This window comes from Bufo bufo, chromosome 3 (assembly GCF_905171765.1).
Source record: "Bufo bufo chromosome 3, aBufBuf1.1, whole genome shotgun sequence".
NCBI classification, from domain to species: Eukaryota; Metazoa; Chordata; class Amphibia; order Anura; family Bufonidae; genus Bufo; species Bufo bufo.
In genome coordinates this window covers 529,572,455-529,598,235 of record NC_053391.1, presented here as the reverse complement: position 1 = coordinate 529,598,235, position 25,781 = coordinate 529,572,455, and the positions used below count along the sequence as shown (strand labels likewise).

Genomic DNA, 25,781 nt, shown 5'->3' with positions numbered 1-25,781 from the left:
GTAACCTTGGATTAACCACTATGCTTTGCTTATGAATCTTAGACTTCCTCACTAAAAGACCACAGATTGTTAGAGTGGGCAACTGCACAATGTCCACAGTGAACACTGGATTTCTACGAGGCTGTGTCTTCAGTCCAGCCCTTTTCACTCATGACTGCACATCAATCCACTCATCCAACACTACAATGTTCGCTTGTGACACCACTTTTTCAGCCATAGCAACATGCACCTGCTGACCCCCCCCCCCCTTTTTGTTTTACAATGTTCGCTTGAGACACCACTATCATAGGACTGATGTCAGGAAGTAAGAGACACTGTAAGGAGGAGGTTCAACATCCGGTTGGGTTAAGTTCAGACAGTATCCTAGTTTTGAATACTACTAAACCGAAGGATATCATGCTAGACTTTAGGAGAACCAAGAAAAGGTCACCTTCCCCCCTCCAAATAAATGGTGAGGAGGTAGAGAGGGTCAGCCACATCAGATTTTTGTTATGGCTCCACATCGCAAAGGATCTGACATGGCCGATTAATACTTCCTTAGCTGATTATGAAAGTTCAGCAGTGGCTTTTCTTCTTGAGTAAGCTAAAAAAAATAGGAAAATGGGGCTAAACTCTCCTCATCTCTTAGTTAAAGGGGTTCTCCAGGTTCAGTGCTGAACCATCATATAAGCTGTTCATTATTCCTTGACTACATATGAGTGGAGCAAGGAATAACAAGCCCTCATACAGCTATGTGAACGGAAAAATTAAAAGTTATGGTTTCGGGAAGGCTGGGAGCAAAAAACAAAAAATCGCTGTGTCAGGCAGAGGTTAAATGGAATCTAGAACACAACTGGACTTCTTATTTATAAAAGTATCCTTTAGCTCACCATTCAACATATTTTGACCAAAACTAAATATTTTCCAATGAGACATCCATATCATGTTACTGAACTCAATTTCCCCGTGGTAATTGTATGTAAATTATCCGGTACGTTGCACAAAATAGCAAAGTTGTATATGGTAGATAAACTGTGGACTATTAAGGATCATGAGGAGCTAATGCAGTCGCTGAACTTGCCTTAACCTGAATCTGCATTTTTTTGGCAGAAAAACCATTTTCATTTAGTAAAATCTCATCACCAACTCAATGTCAGGAGAACGACTAAAGTATGCATTAATACATAAAAAGGTTATAAGTCAAATTATTTTTTCCATTACATTTAAAATATGCAGAACATTTTTGCTCATGACATGGTAGAATAATTAAATTAGAAGTTAGAACTGGTCAGAAATGTATATCACTGAACAGTACGTTTAGCAAATATATAATTACTTTAAAATATTGCAAAGTGAAAATCTCACATTTAATATTAACTTTCCAAAATTGTCTCTTCCATGGTGTTTATTCACAGTGAGATCATTTAATGAAGCCATTTACAGGATGATGGTGATGTCACACTTATCAACCTTACATAGCAAAGGACATTTTTATCATAAAAAAAAAAAATGCACTTCTTGAGGCACAAATGGTCTGCGCTCCTCTTTTTTTTTTAATGAATTCCTACTTAATGCATGGATTATGTTCGGAATATACTTTTTAGAGTCAATCACTGCACGGACCCTGATGAATGCTGCAACTGTTCCGAACAGTAATCTTCCAGGTAACCAAGGTTTTAAATGATGTAGGTATGCGAGGAACCACAGCAATGGACCATCCACTATTCTGACAGGAAGGAGCAAAATTGTATCTGGTCATAGTACAATCTGGGAGGGAAGTCAGTAGTTATGGGAAACAAAAACAAGACAACTAAATAAAAATATATGAGGGTACGAGACTTGATACGATCGTCGGAGGACCAGGATTTAAAGCGTTATTCCACCTAAATGCTAAATTAGTAACATGGATGCTCTAAAGCCTCACAGTTGATTTTCTCAGATCAGCTGCCAGTTACTGACAGAGCTTTACATGTCAGGAAGAGGATGAGGGATACATTTGGATTGTGAGGCTCCACCACAAAGCATTATAGTCAAGAAAGCTGGATGCATTTATGTAATAGATTCGGAAGAGAGTTTTGGTCAAACTCGGCGGTGCACGTGGCGGGAGTGATCCCAATGAAGTATAGAAGGAATCCCGGCATTTGCTCAGTTCAATCAGCCAATCTCTTTTCTTGTTCATAAATACTGTAACAACAGGGATGCATTTTGGACCGTACATTACATTTTCCTCTTTGGTAGCGCCCCCTGCTGTTTATCCTTCTACTCCACCTCCTATTGCATTCAGAGGTAGACTAACATGCTCAGTAGCTTCCCTGCTCCCACACTTCTTCTGTGCTGGCATATTGGTTTCATAGTGAAGCAGCCCAGACACCTTTAATTCATCCATACGTCACAATTTATAGGAATATATAGCTATATTGCTCTCCAGATGGCGGAGAAGGAAATAGTAGGGGCTATTGCATACCATATGTATCAATGAGGCTATATCTGAGGGGCCATTTTCTATGCAGTGGAGAAAAAGTTGACAAGAACTAATGCTTCTTGGTAGATGTAGGTACTTGATGAGCTGCTGCCAATCGAAAGAAAGTCCTCCCTACGCGTAAGAAAAAATATATATTCGTGTGATAACCCCTTTAATTGATTTCCTGCTATGACCAAAAGAAGGGTGTGTGGCAATATAGTTCACTAACTAAGGCAACTGGTCTATGTGATGTCATGTTATGCTGTGATGTCACGGAATACTGTGACATCATGTGCTCATTTGCATATTTAGCTGCCAGTCTGCTGTCTTTTAAAACGTGGACAATTTTAACTGCCCATCTATTTATGCATGTATCCATCTCATATCTGTCTATCTCAATATGGATTGTAATGTGTGTTTGGCAAGTAGCTATCTACATAGTAAAGCCATTCCTGTCCCTCCTACAATACATAAGCTTAAAACACAACTCGTCTCAGAGTTTGATGACCTGTTAGGTCAAGGAAATCTCAGCAGAATTAGTTATGGTTTTCAGCAATGGCATGCTCAGAATAGTATTTTGGGTAAAAAACTCATTTAATAAAATGGCTGCAGAAATCCTGCACTTGTCAGCCAATATGCCAATTTTTTTAAGTTAACTTATTTTACAGCATGCGTTAAACAGAAATATTTATGAAATGAGATTTATTTGCCTGCCGAGAAGTGACAACATCCAATGACATCACCTTGAGATGGGAACAAAAGCATGCCTGCGGACTGAAAACGTGACAGACACTCCTACTGGAGTATGTCACCCTACGTACTCCTGCCATCTCGACACTTAATGCTCCAGCATATTAATGAAAACATGGCTAAACCACAGTCTGCGCTCAGGTATGTAAATATTCATACGCTACCTTTTATTTCAGATGTAATAGCTACTGACATTTTTAAACTTAGATTGCATCTTGACACGTCTGACTTCCAATGTCTTCTTCAGAGAGCCCCATATACATATGTATGGAAACCTCACAGCCTTTCTAACAAAGTATGCCCTCTGCCACTATGTTTCACACCGCTCCACCGAATACCAACTCATCTAAAGATACATTTCCTTAATATAAATTGTGGAATTTTGAACGGTATCGCCATAGACAGCTTGATTCATTTATTCACTACTGGCCTCACCTAGTCTAATGTGTTAAATGAATTATTCATTTCTGCACCTACCATTCTGATCTCAGGAAAATTCCTTCCTACTTCAACAGCCAAGAGATGTTCCTATCGAGTATTCTCTTAATAGAAATGGAAACTGCGGAACAATCCTGACTACGGATTTACAGTCTACTATTTTTACTTATGCCGCTACATTTCTTGACAGCACAGAAGTGAAGGTTGGTGGGTGATACATACAAACTACTTCTGCTTGGTCGACTATATTGTAGCTTGAGCTTTGCTAATGTGTCGATAGTGGCCATGTAAATGGAGTTAACATGGCCGTCTAGTGGGTTCTCCCTTTGTATGAGAGTTTTCCCGGGACTTGAAAGACTTGATTCAGCAGCATAGATGTTCTTAGTAAATCTCTTTGTTGCTGGAATAGTAAACAGCTTTGTGCTGCAAGAACATGTGGGAATAGCAGTAAAGGTTGCAATGTGAGCAACGCTGCAGGCTGTTGTTTTGGTGGTGTTTTTTTTAAAAAATTTTATAAAACATAAAAAATATGTTTAAGTCTCTGATTCTAAAACTTGATAAACGTGCGCTGAATAAAACACTGATAAACAAAACTGCTTAAACCACCCAAATAATAAAAAAGGAATATATTGGAATTATATACAGCCATTGCTGTTGGAATTAAATCAGTTGCTCAGAATGCAATTGTTGGAGCAGAACTCTGGGATCAGTCACAGCACTATTTTTAGTGGGCAATGCAGGTAACCAAAGAAGATGAGCACAAAGAAATAAATTCAACAAACTTAAATAACTTTTCCGAGATTTCTTTTTACTGATGGCCTATCCTCAGTATCTGATGTGGGGGGTCTCGCAGCTTACCAAGCACAGCATCGTACATTGTACAGCAGCTGTGCTTGTTATTGCACTCAGTCACATTTACTTGATTGGGGCTGATCTGCTCCTAGGCCATGTGACCGATGAACGTGTCCTCACTCGACCTAGGAAAAGCTGAGAGAAGGCTGCGGTTATACTGTGAGTGCTGCTGCACTCGCGAACATCTGATTGTGTCCAGACCCCAACCAATTCAGAATCTGAAGACCTATCCAGAGGATAGGTCATCAGTAAAAAGAAAAATCTATGTAAATCTCTTTAATACAAATGCAGAAGAGCATTTGTGGGATCAGACATTGATGATGGACTAAAAGGGCCTGGCTTAAGATCTCTGTTGTAGTTCATCCCAAAAGTGTTTGATGGGGTTGAGGAAGGGGCTCTTTGTGGTCCATGCAAGTTCTTCCACACCAAACTCACCCAACTATGCCTTTATAGACCTTGTTTTGTGCAAGGTGGCACAGTCATGCTTTACCCTACTCAATGTGACGCTTTGCCGTTCTGGCCTGCATGCAGCTGTTTGGCCATGGAAACCCTTTCCAAGAAGCTGATGTTAATGCAGCTCTTTACAGCTATTAAGCCAGCACAGCATTGTCGACTTCAGCACTCGGCAACCCCGCTCTGAAACTTTACATGGCCTGCCACTTTGAGGAAGAGCTGTTCTACTTCCACTTTGCAATAATACCACTCAAAGTTCATTGTGTATTGTCTAGGAGGGAAGACATTTCACAAAATGACTTGTATCGGTGGTATCCTATTACAGCAACACATTCAAAGTCAGTGAATTCTTTAGAACGACCCATTTTCCCACAAATGTTTGAAAAAGAAGCAGACTGCATGGCTAGGTGCTTGATTTTACACACCTATAGCAATAAAACATCTGAATTTAAATGTTAAGAGGTGTGTCCCAATACTCTTGTCCCTATGTCAGAAGTTTCAGGAAAGCCAGCTATATAAAGGAATTACACATACTCTTCAGCAGCAAAATTGGAAATTGTAATTGAAGACTATTAAGAAACTGTGCAAAGATATCAATATACTGTTTGAGAGTAATGTTCTGTATATGGGGACAGCAAGGAATATAAAAATCATGTGACCTTCATAGTAAAAAAAATAAAAAAATTGCTAAATAAATAAAACATATGAAACATAATAAAAAGATCCTCTCTGAAGCCACACACCATGATAGATATCCTGCGTGACACAAACACATTATGGACAGGAATCAGGTGCTTTAATACTCTCCTATCACACAGAATGTACACTGCTCAAAAAAATAAAGGGAACACTTAAACAACACAATGTAACTCCAAGTCAATCACACTTCTGTGAAATCAAACTGTCCACTTAAGAAGAAACACTGAGTGACAATCAATTTCACATGCTGTTGTGCAAATGGGATAGACAACAGGTGGAAATTATAGGCAATTAGCAAGACACCCCCAATAAAGGAGTGGTTCTTCAGGTGGTGACCACTTCTCAGTTCCTATGCTTCCTGGCTGATGTTTTGGTCACTTTTGAATGCTGGCGATGCTTTCACTCTAGTGGTAGCATGAGACGGAGTCTACAACCCACACAAGTGGCTCAGGTAGTGCAGCTTATCCAGGTTGGCACATCAATGCGAGCTGTGGCAAAAAGGTTTGCTGTGTCTGTCAGCGTAGTGTCCAGAGCATGGAGGCGCTACCAGGAGACAGGCCAGTACATCAGGAGACGCGGAGGAGGCCGTAGGAGGGCAACAACCCAGCAGCAGGACTGCCTGCCAGCTACCTCCGCCTTTGTGCAAAGAGGAACAGGAGGAGCACTGCCAGAGCCCTGCAAAATGACCTCCAGCAGGCCACGAATGTGCATGTGTCTGCTCAAAACGGTCAGAAACAGACTCCATGAGGGTGATATGAGGACCCGACGTCCACAGGTGGGGGTTGTGCTTACAGCCCAACACCGTGCAGGACGTTTGGCATTTGCCAGAGAACACCAAGATTGGCAATTCGCCACTGGCGCCCTGTGCTCTTCACAGATGAAAGCAGGTTCACACTGAGCACATGTGACAGACGTGACAGAGTCTTGAGACGCCGTGGAGAATGTTCTGCTGCCTGCAACATCCTCCAGCATAACCGGTTTGGCATTGGGTCAGTAATGGTGTGGGGTGGCATTTCTTTGGAGGGCCGCACAGCCCTCCATGTGCTCGCCAGAGGTGTCCTGACTGCCATTAGGTACCGAGATGAGATCCTCAGACCCCTTGTGCGAACATATGCTGGTGCGGTTGGCCTGGGTTCCTCTAATGCAAGACAATGCTAGGCGTTGTAGGGAGGTCATACAGGCATGTGGAGGCCACACACACTACTGAGCCTCATTTTGACTTGTTTTTAAGGACATTACATCAAAGTTGGATCAGCCTGTAGTGTGTTTTTCCACTTTAATTTTGAGTGTGACTCCAAATCCAGACCTCCATGGGTTGAAAAATTTGATTTCCTTTTTATTATTTTTGTGTGATTTTGTTGTCAGCACATTCAACTATGTAAAGAACAAAGTATTTCAGAAGAATATTTAATTCATTCAGATCTAGGATGTGTTATTTTTGTGTTCCCTTTACTTTTTTGAGCAGTGTACATATTACCCTAAATAAAAATTAACCACAGCCACCAATGTACAGTACACAGTTGTGTTCAAAATTATTCAACCCCCACTGAAATTGAGTGTTTTGGCCAGTTTGACATTGATTTTGATATTTCAGTCATCTTGTTACAATTAAATCAAGAGGCACTTGTAAGTCAGACAAATATAACATAACATTTATAATGAAATAACACAAATGTTTTTTCTGTGCTCACATCATTATCAGTTTTATTCAACCCCCAAGTGACATTCAATCTTAGTACTTAGTACAACATCCTTTTCCAGTTATAACAGCTTTTAAATGTGAAGCATAGCTTGACACAAGTGTCTTGCACCGATCTACGGGTATCTTCGCCCATTCTTCATGGGCAAAAGCCTCCAGTTCAGTCACATTCTTAGGCTTGCGCGCTGCAACTGCTTTCTTTAAGTCCCACCAGAGGTTCTCAATCGGATTTAAGTCTGGTGACTGCGATGACTTGAAAATGTTCCAGCCTTTAATCTGCAACCATGCTCTAGTGACTTGGAGGTATGCTTGGATCATTGTCCTGTTGAAAGGTCCAACGTCTCCCAAGCCTCAGGTTTGTGACGGACTGCATCACATTTTCATCCAATATCTCCTGGTACTGAAGAGAATTCATGGTACCTTGCACACGCTGAAGCTTCCCTGTACCTGTAGAAGCAAAACAGCCCCAAAGCATGATTGACCCCCCGCCATGCTTCACAGTAGGCAAGGTGTTCTTTTCTTCAAAGGCCTTGTTCTTCCTTCTCCAAACATAGCATTGATCCATGGGCCCAAACTGTTCTAATTTTGTTTCATCAGTCCTACAGAACACTTTTGTGGTTTGTCCACATGACTTTTGGCATACTGCAGTCGACTCTTCTTATTCTTTGGAGACAGCAAGGGGGTGCGCCTGGGAGTTCTGGCATGGAGGCCTTCATTACGCAGTGTGCGCCTTATTATCTGAGCTGAAACTTCAGTACCCACATCTGACAAATCTTTTTCAGTTCCTCAGCAGTCACACGGGGACTTTTCTCCACTTTGCGCTTCAGGTAGCGCACAGCAGTCGAAGTCAGCATCTTCTTTCTGCCACGACCAGGTAGCGTTTCAACAGTGCCCTTTGCCTTGAATTTGCGAATGATGCTTCCTATGGTGTCTCTTGGTATGTTTAACATCTTTGCAATCTTCTTATAGCCATAGCCATTGCCCTTCCTGTGAATAGAAATCACCTCTTCTCTTGTCTTCCTGGACCATTCTCTTGACTTCACCATGTTTGTAAACACACCAGTAAATATCTAGAAGGAGCTGAGTATCACAGTCCTTTTAAATCTGCCTAATTGGTGCTTATTATGCTTGAATTGCTGCTCCTTGACATCCACAGGTGTTTTCAATACCTGATCGAAAACACTTGAATGAACCTCTGTTCTTAAGAGTGGTAGTCTTTAAGGGGTTGAATAATTGTGTCAATGAAGAAATCACAAAAAAAACATTTAATACTGTATTACAAAACAATTGATGTCATTTTAGTTGCATTTGGTTCTTTAAAAAGTCCTTGTAAGATTTCATTCTGAACACAATTACAAATGTACACTAAATTCCCGAAAACCCTTTACAGCATTGGGGGTTGAATAATTTTGAACACAACTGTTCTACCCTGATTCTGCCTGCCTTTGTACCTTAAACTACAGTACAATTACCTATAACTTCTGTTGACATGTCAGTTTTAGTAACTAGTTTAATTCCCCATTCCAATAAAAATTCTGGTGCATCTATTCTTGTGACTCTGTGAGGTGCCATTCCTTCTAGAAGTTATGAATGCATTGCTAGCAGTTTAAAGAGGACCTTTCATGGTTTTGCATTAATTGCGATAAATACATTTACTTGCGAAGTACCCCGCTGATGCTGCCACCTTTCCTGATTTTTTTAAATATTGGTCCTGCCCCCCCCTGTGCCCCCCCCCCCCCCCACGCACGGGAGCGATATTTTAAAAAATCAGGCAGGGTGGTAGCATCAGCCCTTCCCCCCCAAGTAAAGGTATTTATCGCAATTATCACAAAACCATGAAAGGTCCTCTTTAAAATGAAGGTCCAGATGGGGTGTTACCAGCTTGGGGGGGGGGTGTTCCTGCAGTCTGACACTGGAAGCACCGACTGTATAATGTCAGACCTATGCAGGAATAGACCACCAACTGGTAATACCCTTTGGGACTTTCAATGCAATTCATTCATAACTTCTTGCAATAAATGAATATGAATGTTTTTCACTCCCCACCTTCCCATAGTCCTAACTTTTTTATTTTTCCATTCACATAGCCTTATGAGGGCTTATTTTTTTTGTGGGACAAGTTGTACTTTCTAATGGCACCATTTACAATTGCCTATCATGTAGTAGGAAGCTAAGTTTTTTTTTTTTTTTACACTGTACAATGTGTTACTTGCGTTTTATTACTGAAAAAAAGGTTAAAACTTTTTTATAACCATATTCTGACCCCTATAACTTTTTTGTAGTTATGTGTACAGGGGCTGTGTGAGGGCTCATTTTTTGTGGGACGATCTGTTCTTTTTAGTGATACCAATTTGAAGATGTGTGCGACTTTTTGATCACTTTTTATTAAAAAATGTTGGGTAGGTTGAAGTGCCCATGATGTTTATATTTTTTATTGTTTAAGTATTATTATTTTAAGGAAAGCGTTTGTACTTTTTGGTACAGCTGGAGGGCCACAGGTTGAGCATGCCTGCACTAGAGCAATACAATGCTGCCACCTAGGGGCCTGCATTCGTATAGTCCTGAATAAGCTCCGAAGCCTAGATTAACAGGTTCCCCGATCTCAGGTGGGGAACTCTGTTACCGGAGCAGAAATGTGCGACTTCCGCTTCCAGACTGCGAAAATGCTGTGGTCACCCTTATGCTGATTGCATACATGTGCCGCGGGTCTCCATGTTTTGGGGCCGGACTTCCGCCATACATATACGGTGGAGGTCCTTAAGGGGTTAAAGGAATGGTGCAATATAGTTATAAGAGTAGATACTGAAAAATGTTATTACAAAGGATGATGCAATTAGATATTAGAAGGTTATTGGTACTTTTAAAAAGTATGTATTTTGCTCGCTCTTCATAGGAAAATTTGAGGATTCATTTTTGGGGTAAATTGAACAAAAACTTAGAAACATTGGAAAAAAAGTTAGATTCTTTTTTCTGGACATTTTCTTTAAATAAAGCTAAAAAATGTATTGATATAATGTTGGCAAGATTATAAGCTGATTAAAGGAGACATTTACAAGCACCAGTGTCTGTAACCTGTGTCTTCCGCTTTTGAAAAATACACTCTGAGATGGAGTCTTAGGGTTGTGTCACACGAGCGGATGCGTGTGTGTCATCCGCCTGCGGTGAAAGACAGCAAAGGCCCGCACTGGACAGCAGAGACACGGAGCATTAACATGATTTTTACTACAAAATCACGGGTGACAACTTTATCTCCTGTGATTTTGTAGTAAACAGATCACAGATCAATTCGTCTTTATAAAAAATAACTCTTTTCTCTGTACAGCATTGAGATTCTCTATTAGCAGGCTCTGTGTTTACACTGTGTTCCGTCAGACATACTCAGGGCTTATGTAGGATTGGGCGATAAAACCGGTATTAATGATATACCGCAGTATTAAGAAACGGCGATATCGCCATTTCTTAATTACCGCAGTATTTTAGTGACATCATAGGGGGCAGTCGCACGTCACAGTGCTGAATGCCTCTAAAACGTCTGGTGCGCTTTACAGTCGGCAAAGTGGAGAAGGAGAGAGTCCCCTCCCCACTGTGACCCGGCTGCCGCTGCACCACAATAAGAAGGTAATAGTGAGGATGGGGGGAAGAGGCTGTGGCCGCTGCGCCACCAATGAGAATTACCCTCAATTTAAATATAGACCTGCGGGTGCCGGCCATATAAGATACTCTGCCTCAATGACAGAAAGTGGCGATCCCGGGAAACAGAGGCAATTTACCCCTCAAATGCGGCACTGAGGGGCTATTGGCAGGGTTTGGCAGGATCCCTGTCATTGAGGCCGAGTGCCGGCTGTGTAATATGGCCTGACACCCACAGTCTATATTTGTATTATGAGGTTAATTACATTCATTGGTGCCCCCCATACCAGAGAATTCTAAATTATAATCATTGGTGGCGCAGTGCACCCAAGCCCCTCCAGTATTATAATCATTGGTGCAGTGGCACAGGGTCCCCTCCCCTCTTCATGGTGGTGCAGTGGCGCTTCAGATTGGAGCCCCAGCAGTGAAATCTCAGGGCTCCGATCGGTTACCTGGCAGCCAGGACGCTACTGAAGCCCTGGCTGCCATGGTAATCTCCTGCTGCCGTGTGCACAAAGCACAGGGCAGCAGGGACAGTGCGAGATCCTATGCACCCTAAAGATCTCTATTAGAGTGGATAGGACAAGGGATGGAAAGATCCCAGGTTCTAGCCCCATAAGGGGGCTAATAGTTATTAATGTTAAAAACAAAAACAAAAACACACCAAAATATAAAAATTTTAAATCACCCCCTTTCCAATTTACATAAAAAACTATATAAACAATAATAAAAACAAAATTAGGTATCTCCACGTCTGAAAAAGTCCAAACTATAAAGTATTGAAAAATATCTCCTTTCAGAGTGAACGCCGTAACAGAAAAAAAAAAGAAAAAAACATGGACTCAATTTTTTTAGTCTCCTTCTCCACTAAAAAAAAAATAGGATAGGATGTTCTATTATGGGCCGCAGTTCCATAAATTGCAGAATGCACACTTTTTTTTGGCATTTAATTTTTCTTTTGCGTGGTATCGCGTATTGCTTACTTTTTTATGGGACAGAAATTGAATAAAAATTTGGTATTGTGATAAACCTTGTCACGGAGGTATAAGTCCTATAGGTCACAAAGAAATGGCATCAAGTGGTTGTAAACCCCCAGAGCCAGGAGACGGCACTGGATAACAGTTGCTGCACACACAGGCTAAGGCTGAGAACAGTTGCTGCACTCTGGGGGCTGCTGCCACAGACAGGCCGGGGCTGAGAACAGTCGCTGCTGCACAGAGAGACCGGCGCTGGATAACAGTCACTGTGCTCTGGGGGCTGCGGTAAAATGGCTGAGTGTGTAGGGACCCATATGGGAAGCGCCAGTCTTCAGTAAATGACCCCCAAGTTTTATATGACTGAAAGGCATCTTTATGATGCCAAGGTGCCCTTCTGACAATATGCACCTATAATGAACAAACCCACTTCTCAGGGTTTTCGCTAGGATGTCCCATTTTCTATGGAAGCGGTGAAGATGGCTGATCGCTGCTATCTCCAGCACTCCCATGGAGTATGAATGCAGCATTAGGGGCACCGACGCTCAACAGATTTGGGGGGAACGGTGACCCGGTTCTTGGTGGGCAACTAAGAGATGTTACTGCATGGGGGCATCAAGGAGACATTATAATGTATGGGGGCAACAAGGAAACATGAGTACATGTTTTGAGTGTTTTTTTTTTTTTTCTAAATGGGCATTTATCGCGATATAATATCGCTATCACGATAACTTTATATATATATGTTATCGTGGGAATATTTTGATATCCGCCAAAACATAGGGCTCATGTGAAGCTTATCTCTGATCTCCTGACAGCTAATCGCATTGAAAAGAATATGGCTTAAATAAGTGTTTAAGAGCGGTTAGTGGTTCATAGATAAGGGCTGTACGTAGCCATCACATGAAAGCTAAAGTAAGATGTTGACAGCTAGGCTAAAGCTGGATTAGATGGCCCAATATTCGGGCCAATTATTGGGAAAGAAGGTCCCCACAAATGCTTGTTTATGACAATTTGATGAATAAGCAAAACGCCTGATCCTCTGTGAAATGATCGGAGGTGGGGACACCTCAAACATCGTTCCCGGGCAGCAGATTGTGCTGTCTAAACAGCACTCTGCTGCCCAGGAGCAATGATTTTCTATGGAGACAATACTCCTCATACTGTGGAGGTACTGTGGTGCTTCACCGCCTCTTAACGAGCAGCCAACTGTTGGGAAGGAACGCTTCCTTCCCGATAATCTGCATCTCACCTGATAAATCTAAATGTGCCTTTCAACCTAATCCTTTAGGACAAAAACTGCTCAAAATTTTTAATAAAGACCAATTGAAAAAAAGATTTTTAGTCCAAGATGACTAAACTGAAATCATAAAAGAATTCCCCTGAAGGTGTTCACAGCCTTTAAAAGCATGCAAATTGCACTTTAGAGAGTTTCTTTCTTCTGCAGACAAGTTTTTGCATATGTGAATAAAAAAAGGATAAAACTATCAAAAACAGCAAACACCAGTAAAAAGTAAAGTCTGTAAATTATTTCTAACAACAGACAGAACATCTTATGGTCAATAGACAAACTGTTCCCTACTATAGAAAGCATAACCATGCAACATATAAGAACAAAATTATTACTTATGATCATCTTATGACTAAGTCTTCAATCTTATCTGGTTTGGTCAATCTAAAGAGGCCTATGTCATAGGCCGATGCACAGGGAAAGTACCACTCGTTCCAGAACATGCAGCCATCATCCCTTCTGTATAGGGATGAACAGAAACTGCTCCAAAGGTGAAGCAGAGCCTGTGCCCTTGTTCAACTAATCGGAGCAGTGGCGCAGGCAGGAAACGGTCAACGTCCGGACCTGTTAATCTTGTGGCCGGTGGGTGCTTCTTCACAGCCAACCTCAGATGAAGAAGGACTGCTGATGAGGCAAATAGATTTGTCTCTCTCTAGGATACATGATTGCTACTACATTGACAGAGGGAGATGAGCTGACCCACAATGATAATTTTAAATGCAATCAGCCAAGAACAAGTGTTTGCTTGCTCGTCAAGTGATAAGCGGCACCTTTACACAGGAAAATGATCAGGAATGAGCATTTATTCAAATATTGGTCCTGATAATTGTCCTGATCCTCGGCCATGTAAACAGGCCCTAGCAGTGCTACCGTGAGCTGCTATTCAGAAGGAAAGGAGTGTCACTTTGTTTATTAAGACTAATTATTTCTTGATACCCTGCGATGGGAGACGAGATAGTTCTAACTTTGTATTACAAAATAAAATAACAGCTTTTGCATGTATATGAGATTTTGTTTTAAACTCAAAGATTACATGTGCCCAAGGGAAATAAAACGGTGTGTAAAAGATGAGATATTCAAGTGGAATTAGATGCTATCAGCATGAACACTCACAAAAAAATGGATTAATTCCTTTGAAATGTCTCATTCTTTACTGAACATGGCACAACAAACGGTTTAAGAACCCATAGATGAGATTAGGACAACACAATCAAAAAGGAAAGAAAATATACCTCCTTAAAAGACACCGACAAGTATTAAAATGGAAAAGCTGCTGCAGGACCGTGATGAAAGTCACTATAAAGTTACCTGTAGGTAAAAATCAATCTGAAGTTTCTAAGCGACTAGTGAATAGAAATCTAATTTACATTAGTCTGAGACTACACTGGAACTTGTTCCCCTTCCCGTGTCAATAACTGGGACAATATGACTGTCCTGTCAAGTAAGTACATAGCGAGATTCTAATTGTGAGCAGAGGGTCGCTTTCAAAGTAAATGTATGCTTTGTAGAACAACAGGCAGAAGCCAAAATAGGAGAAAGAAATAAGAAGGTCAGAAGTGCTGCTGTATGGATCTAAGAACTCCCCATCACCAGGGTATAAAGGCAAAAAATGGAATAAAAAGGAAACAACTATTTAGATTTGCATTTAAAACGCAAAATTTGAAAGAGAAATTGATAACTTTTTTTTTTTTTCCGCTGTGACAGTGAAGGTCATTAATCTTTACAAGTTTTATTTTCTGTCATTTCAAAGTGTGAAGTAACTAATTAAACCTCAGCACATAAAAATGGTGAGAAAACCATTATTACTGAGAAGGAGTGAGACAAGAATTACAGGATGGCTCAGGGGTTAGCACAGGGGATGTGTATGTTCTACCGCTTCTCCGATTTCCTCCCACACTACAACTGGCCCCCTATGAAACAGTCCGCAGTCTGTTTAGGGACATTGTAATCTGTGTGCAGTTCCATGGAATATGTCAGCACTATGTAAGCAACTGGAAATAAAAATACGTTTCTGGTTCTTAAAGAGAACCTGTCAAGAAGGATCAACCCTATTAATACAAGCACACTGCATCATACCGTTGACCCTGCTGATTAAAATGCTACCTGTATTGTCACAATCTGTTGCACCGTTGTAGAGGGGGAAAAAAAAGTGTTATTGTAGATGCAAATTAGGGCTTCAGTGCAATCATACGGCCAGACGTCATCATTGTCCTCAGGCCCTGTAATATCATACATGTACTGCAGATTCTACAACTGGCGCATGCACAGTAATTATCTCGAAGGCAGAGAAACCCAAAGATGATGTACTTCAAAATGCACCTATTATATAACCTATTGTGCATGCTTGTAATGACAGGGCCAGGCAAAAGAACAAATGATGATGCCTGCCCCTGTCTGTAATAGGGAGAGGCTGTGGCAAAGGTGCTGTGGTGCATCGAGAGGCTAGGGCCCAAACCTTTGTGCACTGAAGACCTAATTTGCGTATATCATAAAACTATATTTTCTGAATTGGTGCAATAGATTTTGACCATATACTGTACATGGTATTTTAAATCAGCAGGATCCACCCTACCAGGAGTAAGCCTGGTTTAATAGATTAGATCCGACTGATAGTTCTACTTTAACTGGTAATTACAGCATTTATTATATAAAATGGATTTACAGTTGCATCATACTGAATTTGGAGCACACTTACATGACATTTGTAAAATTCGGAAGGAACTGCCAAGTGAGGACCTTACCTATAGATGTCCAACCACATGAAATGGGTATTCTGGTTATTAAACATTGTGGGAGATTTATCAAACTAGTGTAGAGTAGAACTGACTTAGTTGCCCATAGCAACTCACAGCTCCTTTGGAAAATAAAAGGTGGAATCTGATTGGTTGCTATGGGCAACTAAGCCAGTTCTACTCTACACCAGTTGGATAAATCTCCCCCATTATCCCCTATCCACTTGATAGGGGACAACCAATATACTAGTGGGGGTCCCAGCAAACAAAAGAATGAGGGTCCTGTGCCTCCTATGACTGGAGTGGCAGGTCGAGCACTACCATTCCATTAATCTCTATGGGACTGGAAACAGTAAAGAGGGCATCAATGAACGACAAAGCAGTGTGTAGTGCGGGCACTAGCACACTGGATTAAACGATCGTAAAAAATATTACACGTGAAGACTTTGCCATCTACACTAGTTGTTTTTGCCCCATATGGGTTTTCATTAGGCATATCACAAGTATTAAAGTTTGAGTGGACGTCCTGTTACTCAGTGTAATCCATCAGCTTACTTTCAATTAACTGTACCAGGATTTAATAGGAGTCTTGATTTGACTATTTTCTTTTAGGATGTGAATGTTTTGACTCAATAACTCAACTATCAACTGGGTCCCAGAACCTAATGGATCACTGGCCCCCCTCTAACGCAATAAAAGCAAGTTTTCCCTGCTGTCTAAGCCTGTATACTCATGTAGGTTTCAAATAAAATGTATAAATATCAGAAATTATCACACATTGTACTATGGTTCATATATTTACAAAGGTTTTCTGAGACTTTAATAATGATGACCTATCCTCAGGATAGAAGCCGCAGCCTTCACTAGGTTGAGTAACGACATTCATCGGTCACATGGCCTAGGCACAGCTCTGCCCCATAGACGTGAATGGGGTTGAGCTGCAATACCAAAAATAGCCACTATACAATGTACAGTGCTGTGCATGGTAAGCAAGGAGAAGGTAGCGGCACTTAGAGGAGAGCCAATGCCTTCTCAAGCAGGTAATCGCAGGGCTCCTGGGTGTCGGACCACCACCCGATCAGATACTGATGACCTATCCATGAAAATAGGTCATCAGTATTAAGTGACTGGAAAACACATTTAATATATTCATAGCTTTTACCAAATGCAAATTGGAAATATTGCTATTAAACATCTAGCAAACTATTAACTTTTATTAGTAAAGAAAACATGTCAGCCCCCGTATACTGTCCTCACTGAGGCAGCACAAGGTAGTGACAGACCACTCTGTCACTCCTCTGACACAATAAGCACTTTATGTCTCATTACAGTATTTGATTTTCTGGTCCGCAAAACACGGATAACGGCTGGTGACCCCCACATTTTCCCTCTGTAGGCCTTTCACTATGTTACAAGTACCTTTTTGGCCGCAAAACGGACAAGAATAAGACCTTTTATTTATTTGCAGCCTGCAGAATGGACATACGGATTAATGGGGTTTGTGCCATAAACTACTTTTCACTCTAAGTACTCTGGCTCCCATACACCTTACAGTTTTCCTCTTCACCCCATGCTTGAATCCTACTTCCTGGTTTGTCATGTGATTTTGACCCATCATGCCACAGGGCAGTGAGACAAGTCCTGACATCAGCAAATCACGTCACACTAACCAGTTACATTTTTATCTCCACGTTTCTAAAATGCTGTGTGTAACTAGATTTATAACAGACACCTAGTGTTAAAGTCCATCATTAGTTAGAGCAAAACTCGTCCTTATGTTTATCTATCCTATTGTCTGCCTATCCATCCATCCATCACTGCTCGTAGAGGAGTGGTTATTGAAGGGGAAAGAAAGAAGCGATGTGAGCAAGTGCGTCCTGTATTACAAAACTCCACTACAGGACGTAACCTACAGCGACTGAAATCAAAACTGATTTGCTACAGGGCATAACAACAGCTAATAACATTAGATAAATGGTGATATTTGGGAAAAGTGATATAACAGCGACATCTGTTGGGCGGAGTAGATTTATATTAGTGGCACAAACCCTCTAAGGCAGGGGTATGCTTCATCAGACTTGTCCCTTCTTAGTGAACGCACATGTTGTACAATTTAGCAAGTCAGTTCTCTAAAAGTGCTCATGTTGCCAAAGACCGTGGGTCTGACACTATCCGGTGGTTAGCTGTATATTGTAAGAAAAAGGGGTTTTCAAAGTTTATATTTTATTTTTATAAAGGTGCTGGGAGGCTGGTAAAATAATAAAAACACAAACTTACTTTCCTTCTCTCTCCAATACAGAGCTGATGCTTCGTCCTTGTCCATTGGGGTGCAGCCAGTGGTGCATTGTTGTGGCTGCAGCACTACACAGGACTTCACTGCACAGGAAGAGGACGGAGTGTCGGCACTGAATCGGTGGGAGTGCAGATAGGGACGTTTAATCTACATTACCAGGCCACTGGCAAAATAAAGAAAACAAATCTAAAACCCCTTTAAGCACATCTTCAATGTGATGAGGAGCTAACTCCAGCACCACCACCAGAGATCTTTAACTTCTTCCTAATGTTGCTATAATATTAGAAAAGAAGCATATTGTTTAATTCTGGGGCGACGCTGACCTGGGTTAGAACATTACAGACATCACATAATAGAGCCCCCCTTTAACTAATAAATCCCTGATTGCATAAATTCATGAAAGGGTCAATCATTTCATTATAACTTGCCGATGATCAGCCTATAACTTGCAGAGAATCCACCTGCAAGAGGCGATAAAACAGCAGGGCACCTGTGCAAAATAGTATGTGGCTCCACGCTCTTCATCAGCTAATTGACCAGCCTGGTGGTTCTAGGCCAGGTGCCATTTTTGTTGGTGGACTGTAGTAAGTAATGTATATAATTAGAGTAGCCCCTTACATGCCATCTAGTATAAGCTATCTTATTAAGGATGGTGCCCCGTGCCTAAAGATGCCAGACTACACACTAACAGCAGCTGTTGTGCGCCGGTCCCGGGCTCCGTGTTCAGCGATGATCTGCTGCCAGTGTTTCCTTTAAGCCTGGCCACAGCATGCTTGCTAGCTCGTTTCCTGCAGCATTTCCTTAAGGGCCGGCGCGGGTCACTTTCTGTGTTTTATGGGTTGGATCATGTGACCTCGCAAACCAATCCTAGCCCTCTGCACATATATAAGTGGCTCAGCCCCCTTCCCAGATGCCTCAGTGTCAAGGTCCTTGTGTCCTGCTAAGGTTCCTGATATCCGCTGGTGTTCCTGGACTCTGCTACCTGTTTGATCCCTGCCTGCTTGCCTTGACTCTCCTGTTGCCGATCCAGATTGCCTCACCTGTACCTGTGCCACCTGCCCTTGATCTATTGCCTGTCTGACTTCGCCTCTGGCTCATCCTTCGGTCCTGCACTGTTGCTCCTTGTAACGACAGCCTGCTGACAACGCCTGTACCTATGGTACCTTTTTCAGGTACGTCCTGGACCAGCTGCCTCATGTGCCTATCCTACTCAAGAGGTAGCCACCTGGTGTTCCCCTCAGGAAAGTCTATCCCCACCATCAGGGAGTACTGTGAAGATCGAGGGGTTCACTTAGACAACGCCCTTAGAGGTGGTACGACACGTGGCACAATGGGTTCACACCCGATGGTTCGTGACACACAAGTAATATGTGACCCCTTCACCATGACAGCATGGCTAACCATGGCACTAAAATGTGCATCATTCAATAGTGTACATATACCAAAGCTCCTGTATGTATTTAAAATGGAGCATGGACCATTATGCATAATTTCAAACCATATTCTATTACACTATTGCACTATTAAAGATATTTAATAGACTTTGATCAGTGGTGATATACAGCAAAGAGGAACATGAAGACACAACTGTGAGCTCATAAATTAGAGGAATCACCTATATATATTTTTGCACTAAGGTCTGATACTCGTAATGTAGTAGAATGCAGAAGAATATAGAATACAGTAATAAAAGCTCTTACCTGCTTTGAAATATTACAGCAGTTTCAGCGATATATTCCGAAAAACTATATGGTATCCACTTCAGGAAGAGTTACAGATGCAGGCAGGTGCAGTTTGAGATGCATGAATATTTTATACAGAATAAACTAATGTGTTAAATCCTCTGCACAAAGGCAAATCAAACTTGGAATTTCAATCTAGATGTGCTACCAATCCAGAGCTGGCCTGAATTCTGCTCATTAGTCATTGTACAGACGCGGTTAGAGTTCCCAGCAAGTGCTGGTAACCCCAAACTGGTCTATTAATGCGACTAATCTCCTTCCGTAGAGCAGCATTTTATACAAGTGCATTATATGTGCAAATAACAAAGTGAATAAAAACTGAAAATGTCAAGATGAGATGCTGGAAATAAATTCAGCCCACTGACTCTTCTGAATTGTCATGAGTTGTTAACGGCATAAACAAGGCTCAATCAAGCAGAAGTCAGTAATAAAAGAAAATGCTAAAAACAGTTTACAGGCAATTCCAAACAGGCTTCAGTTTTAGCTGACATTTAATTTTTCTACGATGTTCATTTTAGTATCTTGCCTAAAAATCTGTAAAATGTCACACCAAGAAATAGCTTATCTAAGCAATCAGCTGAGGGGCATGCGCACAGGTTAGACAAAATATCGGGTGAAACCTCCACTTTTACATAATATGCCCGCTGATGTGCAGCATCAAGCTGGATCTAAAAGTTATCTTTGGCTATCTTTATACTGCTCTCACGTGAACATGGCGTGTGTGCCGGAAACAAATAAAAAACTATACTGGTGAGTAAACTTATATATTTTTTTGCATTGTGGTCAACAGGAGACATGTGTCACAGTATGTCTATACCGCAGAGATATGTAGATACGAAGTATAGACCAAAAGTAATGTGAACAGAGACAAAGATGTCCTTAAAGGGGTTCTGCAGTTTGTTTAAACTGATGATCTATCCTCTGGATAGATCATCAGCATCTGATCAGCGGGGGTCCGACACCCGGGACCCCCGCCGATCAGCTGTTTGAGAAGGCAGCCGTGCTCCAGCAGCGTCGCGGCCTTCTCACTGTTTACCGCTGGCCCAGTCACGCACGACTAGTATCAACTGGCCTGGGCGCGGCTAAGCTCTGTTCATTTGAATGGAGCGCCGCTGCCTTCTCAAACAGCTGATCGGCGGGGGTCCCGGGTGTCAGGACCCCCGCCGATCAGATGCTGATGATCTATCCAGAAGATAGATCATCAGTTTAAACAAACTGCAGAACCCCTTAAAGGTGCACCTGTCATGAGACACGTCTCCTTCAGGCAGCGATATCTCAGGCATGTCCGAAAAGGGCACACCCTAGAGACGCACAAAACACTACTTGATCGATTTTCCCTGCCACTTCCTACTTGCTGACCTCCTATTTTAGTGCACGTGTGTGCATGCAGAGGGGGGTAGTTGCTAGTGACAGGTGGAAGAAAGATTGTAGCCTGCAACTCATTTCATTTGTGTATGTCTACAGTATGAAAGCTGTCCCAACAGTGGAAGGGTGCATGGGCTCGTCTTGTATGAAGAACTCTTTTACAATTTTGCCCTCTGTCAAGCTGATCACAATGTGTCGCTGATTTCAACTGATTATCTGAGCTTAGGAACTAGTTCTTGTATACAATAGACATCCCCTTGAACTTCTTATGGGCATATATTACCCAAATTGTAGCAGTGGCCTTTCCGATCCTCCACTAACTATTCCTAAAAATCACATTGTGGGAAAGGTACTTTTGTCTACTCCAGAAAAGATGTGGTAGGCGATGCCAGGGTATTTCTGCCCATCTTCCTGCGTGTAGAAATGATAACACCCGATTACGCTCTATTGTAACCTCTTACTGAAGAGTTGAGTATGAAACTCCGACCACCACAAGCATTGCAGCAGAACAGACATTTGTACCATAAGGCCTAACTGGTAAAATCCTTGCCCACTGACTACTATTTATCACACAGTAAGTGTCATAATGGAGCATTTTTCTGATTAAGATAACATATTCTAAAAAGCACTTGTATGACACAAGCTGTGAACATAGGCTTCGACCTTTAGCTCCACAAATGGTTGTGACCTACAGCAATATAGTATGGTTACCAATTGCAAATAATTTAGTTAAAACGTTCAAGACCTGGCTCCTGTCACACCTGAAAACCTATAATAAAACAAAGTTCAGCAAACCTCAGATAGCAATTTCTTTGAAAAACATAAAAAACATCATTAAAACGTGCAAAATGGGAAATAATAACCATGCAAGAAAGCCAAAGCAGCATGCAAAGCACAGAGACAGGGGGACTGATCAGCGCAAGACTTGCAGGTACAGGTAGTGCCATTGTCTTCTGCAGTAAATCTCAAGCCAAAAATCATATATCAGGAGCATAAAGCTAGACGCAAGCATGAAACGCATCAGCAAGTTCCATTACCATGGTTACAAGGCTTTAGAATAGGCCTCTCTGATGACAGACTGAGATTGTCCTGTATATCTGGAAAAAACCATAAAGATACTTTATATACCACTGATGCATAATACTTTTCGTGCTTAAGAATTGCATACGGATCTTGTACATGTAATCGTATTTATACACTAAAGTTACCGGGGCTGGTGCACTAGCTGAAAACTTAACATAATAGACATGATCGTGATGGTACAACCTATTTAATCATATTAGCATATACCCTAGAGAGATGATGTACATATGGTTTCCAAGATGAGCCTTGTCATAATCAGCAGCTTATGTTAAGTTCAGTGCATTGGTAGGCAAAGTGGTAGTGACATCAGCCAACAGGAAATTAGCGTCTTTCCTGACATTTCTCAGGATTACGTTGGCTGCTGGCACTTTAAGCACTTCTTCCCGGTAGCACAGTATTTATGATGAATGTTTTAGGAGTACAAGCTGAAAAATATGCCTTGGAATAAAGGAAAGGTATTCTAGTCACCTTTAGGCCTCGGCGTCCGTTTCCTCCGGTCTCGAAAGCTGCTCCGGATTGCAGGGCCTCGAGCAGGCTATCCATCACGCCAGTCTCTTCGCCCTCTGCAAAAAGAGATTGAGGGAATTCCATCAGCCCACTAGGTTACTATAGTAATGTCAAAGACATACAGACAGATAAAAAAGATCACTCTGTTATGACTAAAACCAGCAATTTTAAAACTAGACAAGCCTTTAACTGACTCATATATCATCCTTTTCTTAATAAAATCAGTCTCATTTCGTCTCGCTCTTGCTATCTAGTAAAGTGGACGAAAGTTCAATTGATTTACTTCGGGCCGGAGGCGCTACAGCCAGTGACAGTAATCTCAAAAGGAATATGGCTTCTGTCTTATCTTCTTCTTAGGTGAACCCTGTGAGCTAAGGTCACTCATAAATCATACGTCCCTGGTGAAAAACTAGAACGTTATCGCTCCCTAAAAAGGAATCAGCTGTAGTTAGATCTGACTTAACAGAACCCAAAGGCGTTACACTGTAACGGCGTGTCCCTTTGTGCCCCTTTATCTTCATTAGGCGGCCCCTGATGTATTTATAAAAACGCACTTAATTATTAAAAGCGCCTACTGCAGAATCACAAGGCTGAAATAAATAGTTTATACCAAGGACGTCAAACGAGCGCCCCTGGTCCAGAGTTACCTTTTCCAATGGATGCAGTTTTATGAATAGTTTATGCATCGAACAAGGCCAGATTAATAGACCTGCACAACGTTTAATGCCTAATGTCTAGACGTGCCAATTATTTATTCATCTCTCATTAGCAGCCATTCATGGAGAGCTTCCTGCTCAAGCGCGCTATTTGTATTAGGCTAGGACTCTGTTTCGACGACTCTTCATCAACAGACGATTTGCTTGATTACAACTAAACTATGCATCCAAAATCCTAGACAAAATAATGAACGTGTCATTTGCATTTCAGTGACTGTGAAAGCTGATGACCCAACTGATATCATGGTCACTAGAGCATGGCGGCACAACATCTAGGGAGTTGTCTGCTCGGGCAGAAATATGAGAGCAGAAAAAATGTGGAATAAATAAACTGGCATATACTGGATAAAAGAAAAGTATCACAGAAAATAAAATATCACCGTGAGCGAAACAGGCATAAACTAATTATACAGATGAGACCGGTTCCTTTAATATAACATTATGAGTATAAAATACAGGACAGCGAGAATGCCTCTGGTAAGTATACAGTATGTGCTTGTGTGAATGTGTATATGTAACCCACCTCTTTGAGAGGACCACTCTCTTATTCAGATTTTCACTTCCACCATATATTATGCGCACTTGTCCACCCCTTAGGGTATGTTCACATGTGGGGCAGGTAAATCTGGTAGCCTGTTCCGGCAGAGCAGCAGACTACCACAGTTACCATATCTGGGACAGCCTGGCAACATCAGATCCCCATTCACTATAATGGGATCCAACGGGAATCCAGCATTCTGCAGGAAAAATACTGCTGCATGCACGTTTGCCCAGCATCTATGTAAAAAACCCACCGGATCCCATTATAGCGAATGAGGATCTGGCGGTGTCCAGTGGTCTGCTCTTCTGCCGAAACAGTCTACCAGATTTACCTGCTGCAGATGTGAACCTACCCTTGGCAAACCTCTTTTTAACACCCAACCCCCAGACCAGGACACAGCCAATTGTTTGAAATTATATTTTCCTTTTTGTCTCCTCACCTTGCAAGGCCAATATTTTTTGGACAGTGAAGGCACTTTTTCATTTGGCACCAAATACAAATACTGCATGGTCACCAGGTGTCTAACAGAGGTGAATACTACTTGTTAGGTGACCATGCTTGGTTACATATCATGTACCCATCATTTCTATGCCTCAGAGGGTAAAAAGTTGTGTAAATTGGCAAAACTCAAACTTAAAGACCCCTATGGCCAATACTGCACGGCTTGAGTTACACCATTGTCTTGGCCTAACAGAACAACAAAGAAATATCACAGATCTCTCAGCATTGCATTAATCCAGCTACGTGACATTCATTTAAAAGCCGGGACGTTGGCTCTGCCTTACAGAGAAATTCAATTAATAGCGTTAAGACTGAACATGCTTCCACCATGTTTTTGTAATTACAGATAACAATGTTTAATTTGTTTAACGGTGGACAGGTACAGCCTTCACAGCCGGCAGTGTGCCGCGTTCGGTGTCTAGCAAGGAAATAGTACACATTGGTTAAGGGATGGCATCCAGTGATGTACAATGCCGAGCAGAGGTGAAGGACACAGTAAGCATACAATTGCACGGAGCAGCGGTAGCGCCACTTACAGTGGGAGTAAATGGAAATCTAACGCTTTTTCTTTAAACAACATGAAACAGCTCAGGGATCCCTAGATTCATTGTAATTTGCATTTATATGAAGCCGATCATTAAATAAAAGTCCCATGGCTCAATTCAACTTTGAATTAGCGCATATATTCAGTCAGCAGAATTATACTTTAGAGGAATGCAAACATCCTTTTGCAGGGCGTAATTCTGCCAGGTTGGTTTGACAAGTCTGAAAGATGATAACAGAAGAGAAGCTGATCTGTTCTTGCTCTTAGAAATTACACAGAGAAAAAAAAATTGCCTGACAGACGACACGCACAAGCAAATGCAACGCTTCTTAGGGAACTGCATTGCGTTGATCAATTATAAGACAACGATCTACAGCGAAAAGACACGATAGAAAAGATGGCACAATCACAGGAGATTTCACTAGAAAAATAGTTTTCCTATACCGTCTAATGCTAACTTGTCATAAAGATAATGGATAGTACAATCTGAAGGGGACACTTCCACCATTTATCACAGAACAGCCTATATGG

The 25,781-nt window shown here is 41.6% G+C and overlaps 1 protein-coding gene across 1 annotated transcript in view; it reads right to left on the bottom strand.

The window, feature by feature from the left end:
• DIAPH3 (diaphanous related formin 3) overlaps positions 1-25,781 on the bottom strand; it is a 754,726-nt gene that overhangs the window by 123,618 nt on the left and 605,327 nt on the right. Inside the window, 3 exon segments of the mRNA XM_040425381.1 lie at positions 22,396-22,455; positions 22,910-22,948; positions 22,951-23,004. Of these exon segments, the coding sequence (XP_040281315.1) occupies positions 22,396-22,455; positions 22,910-22,948; positions 22,951-23,004 (153 nt within the window).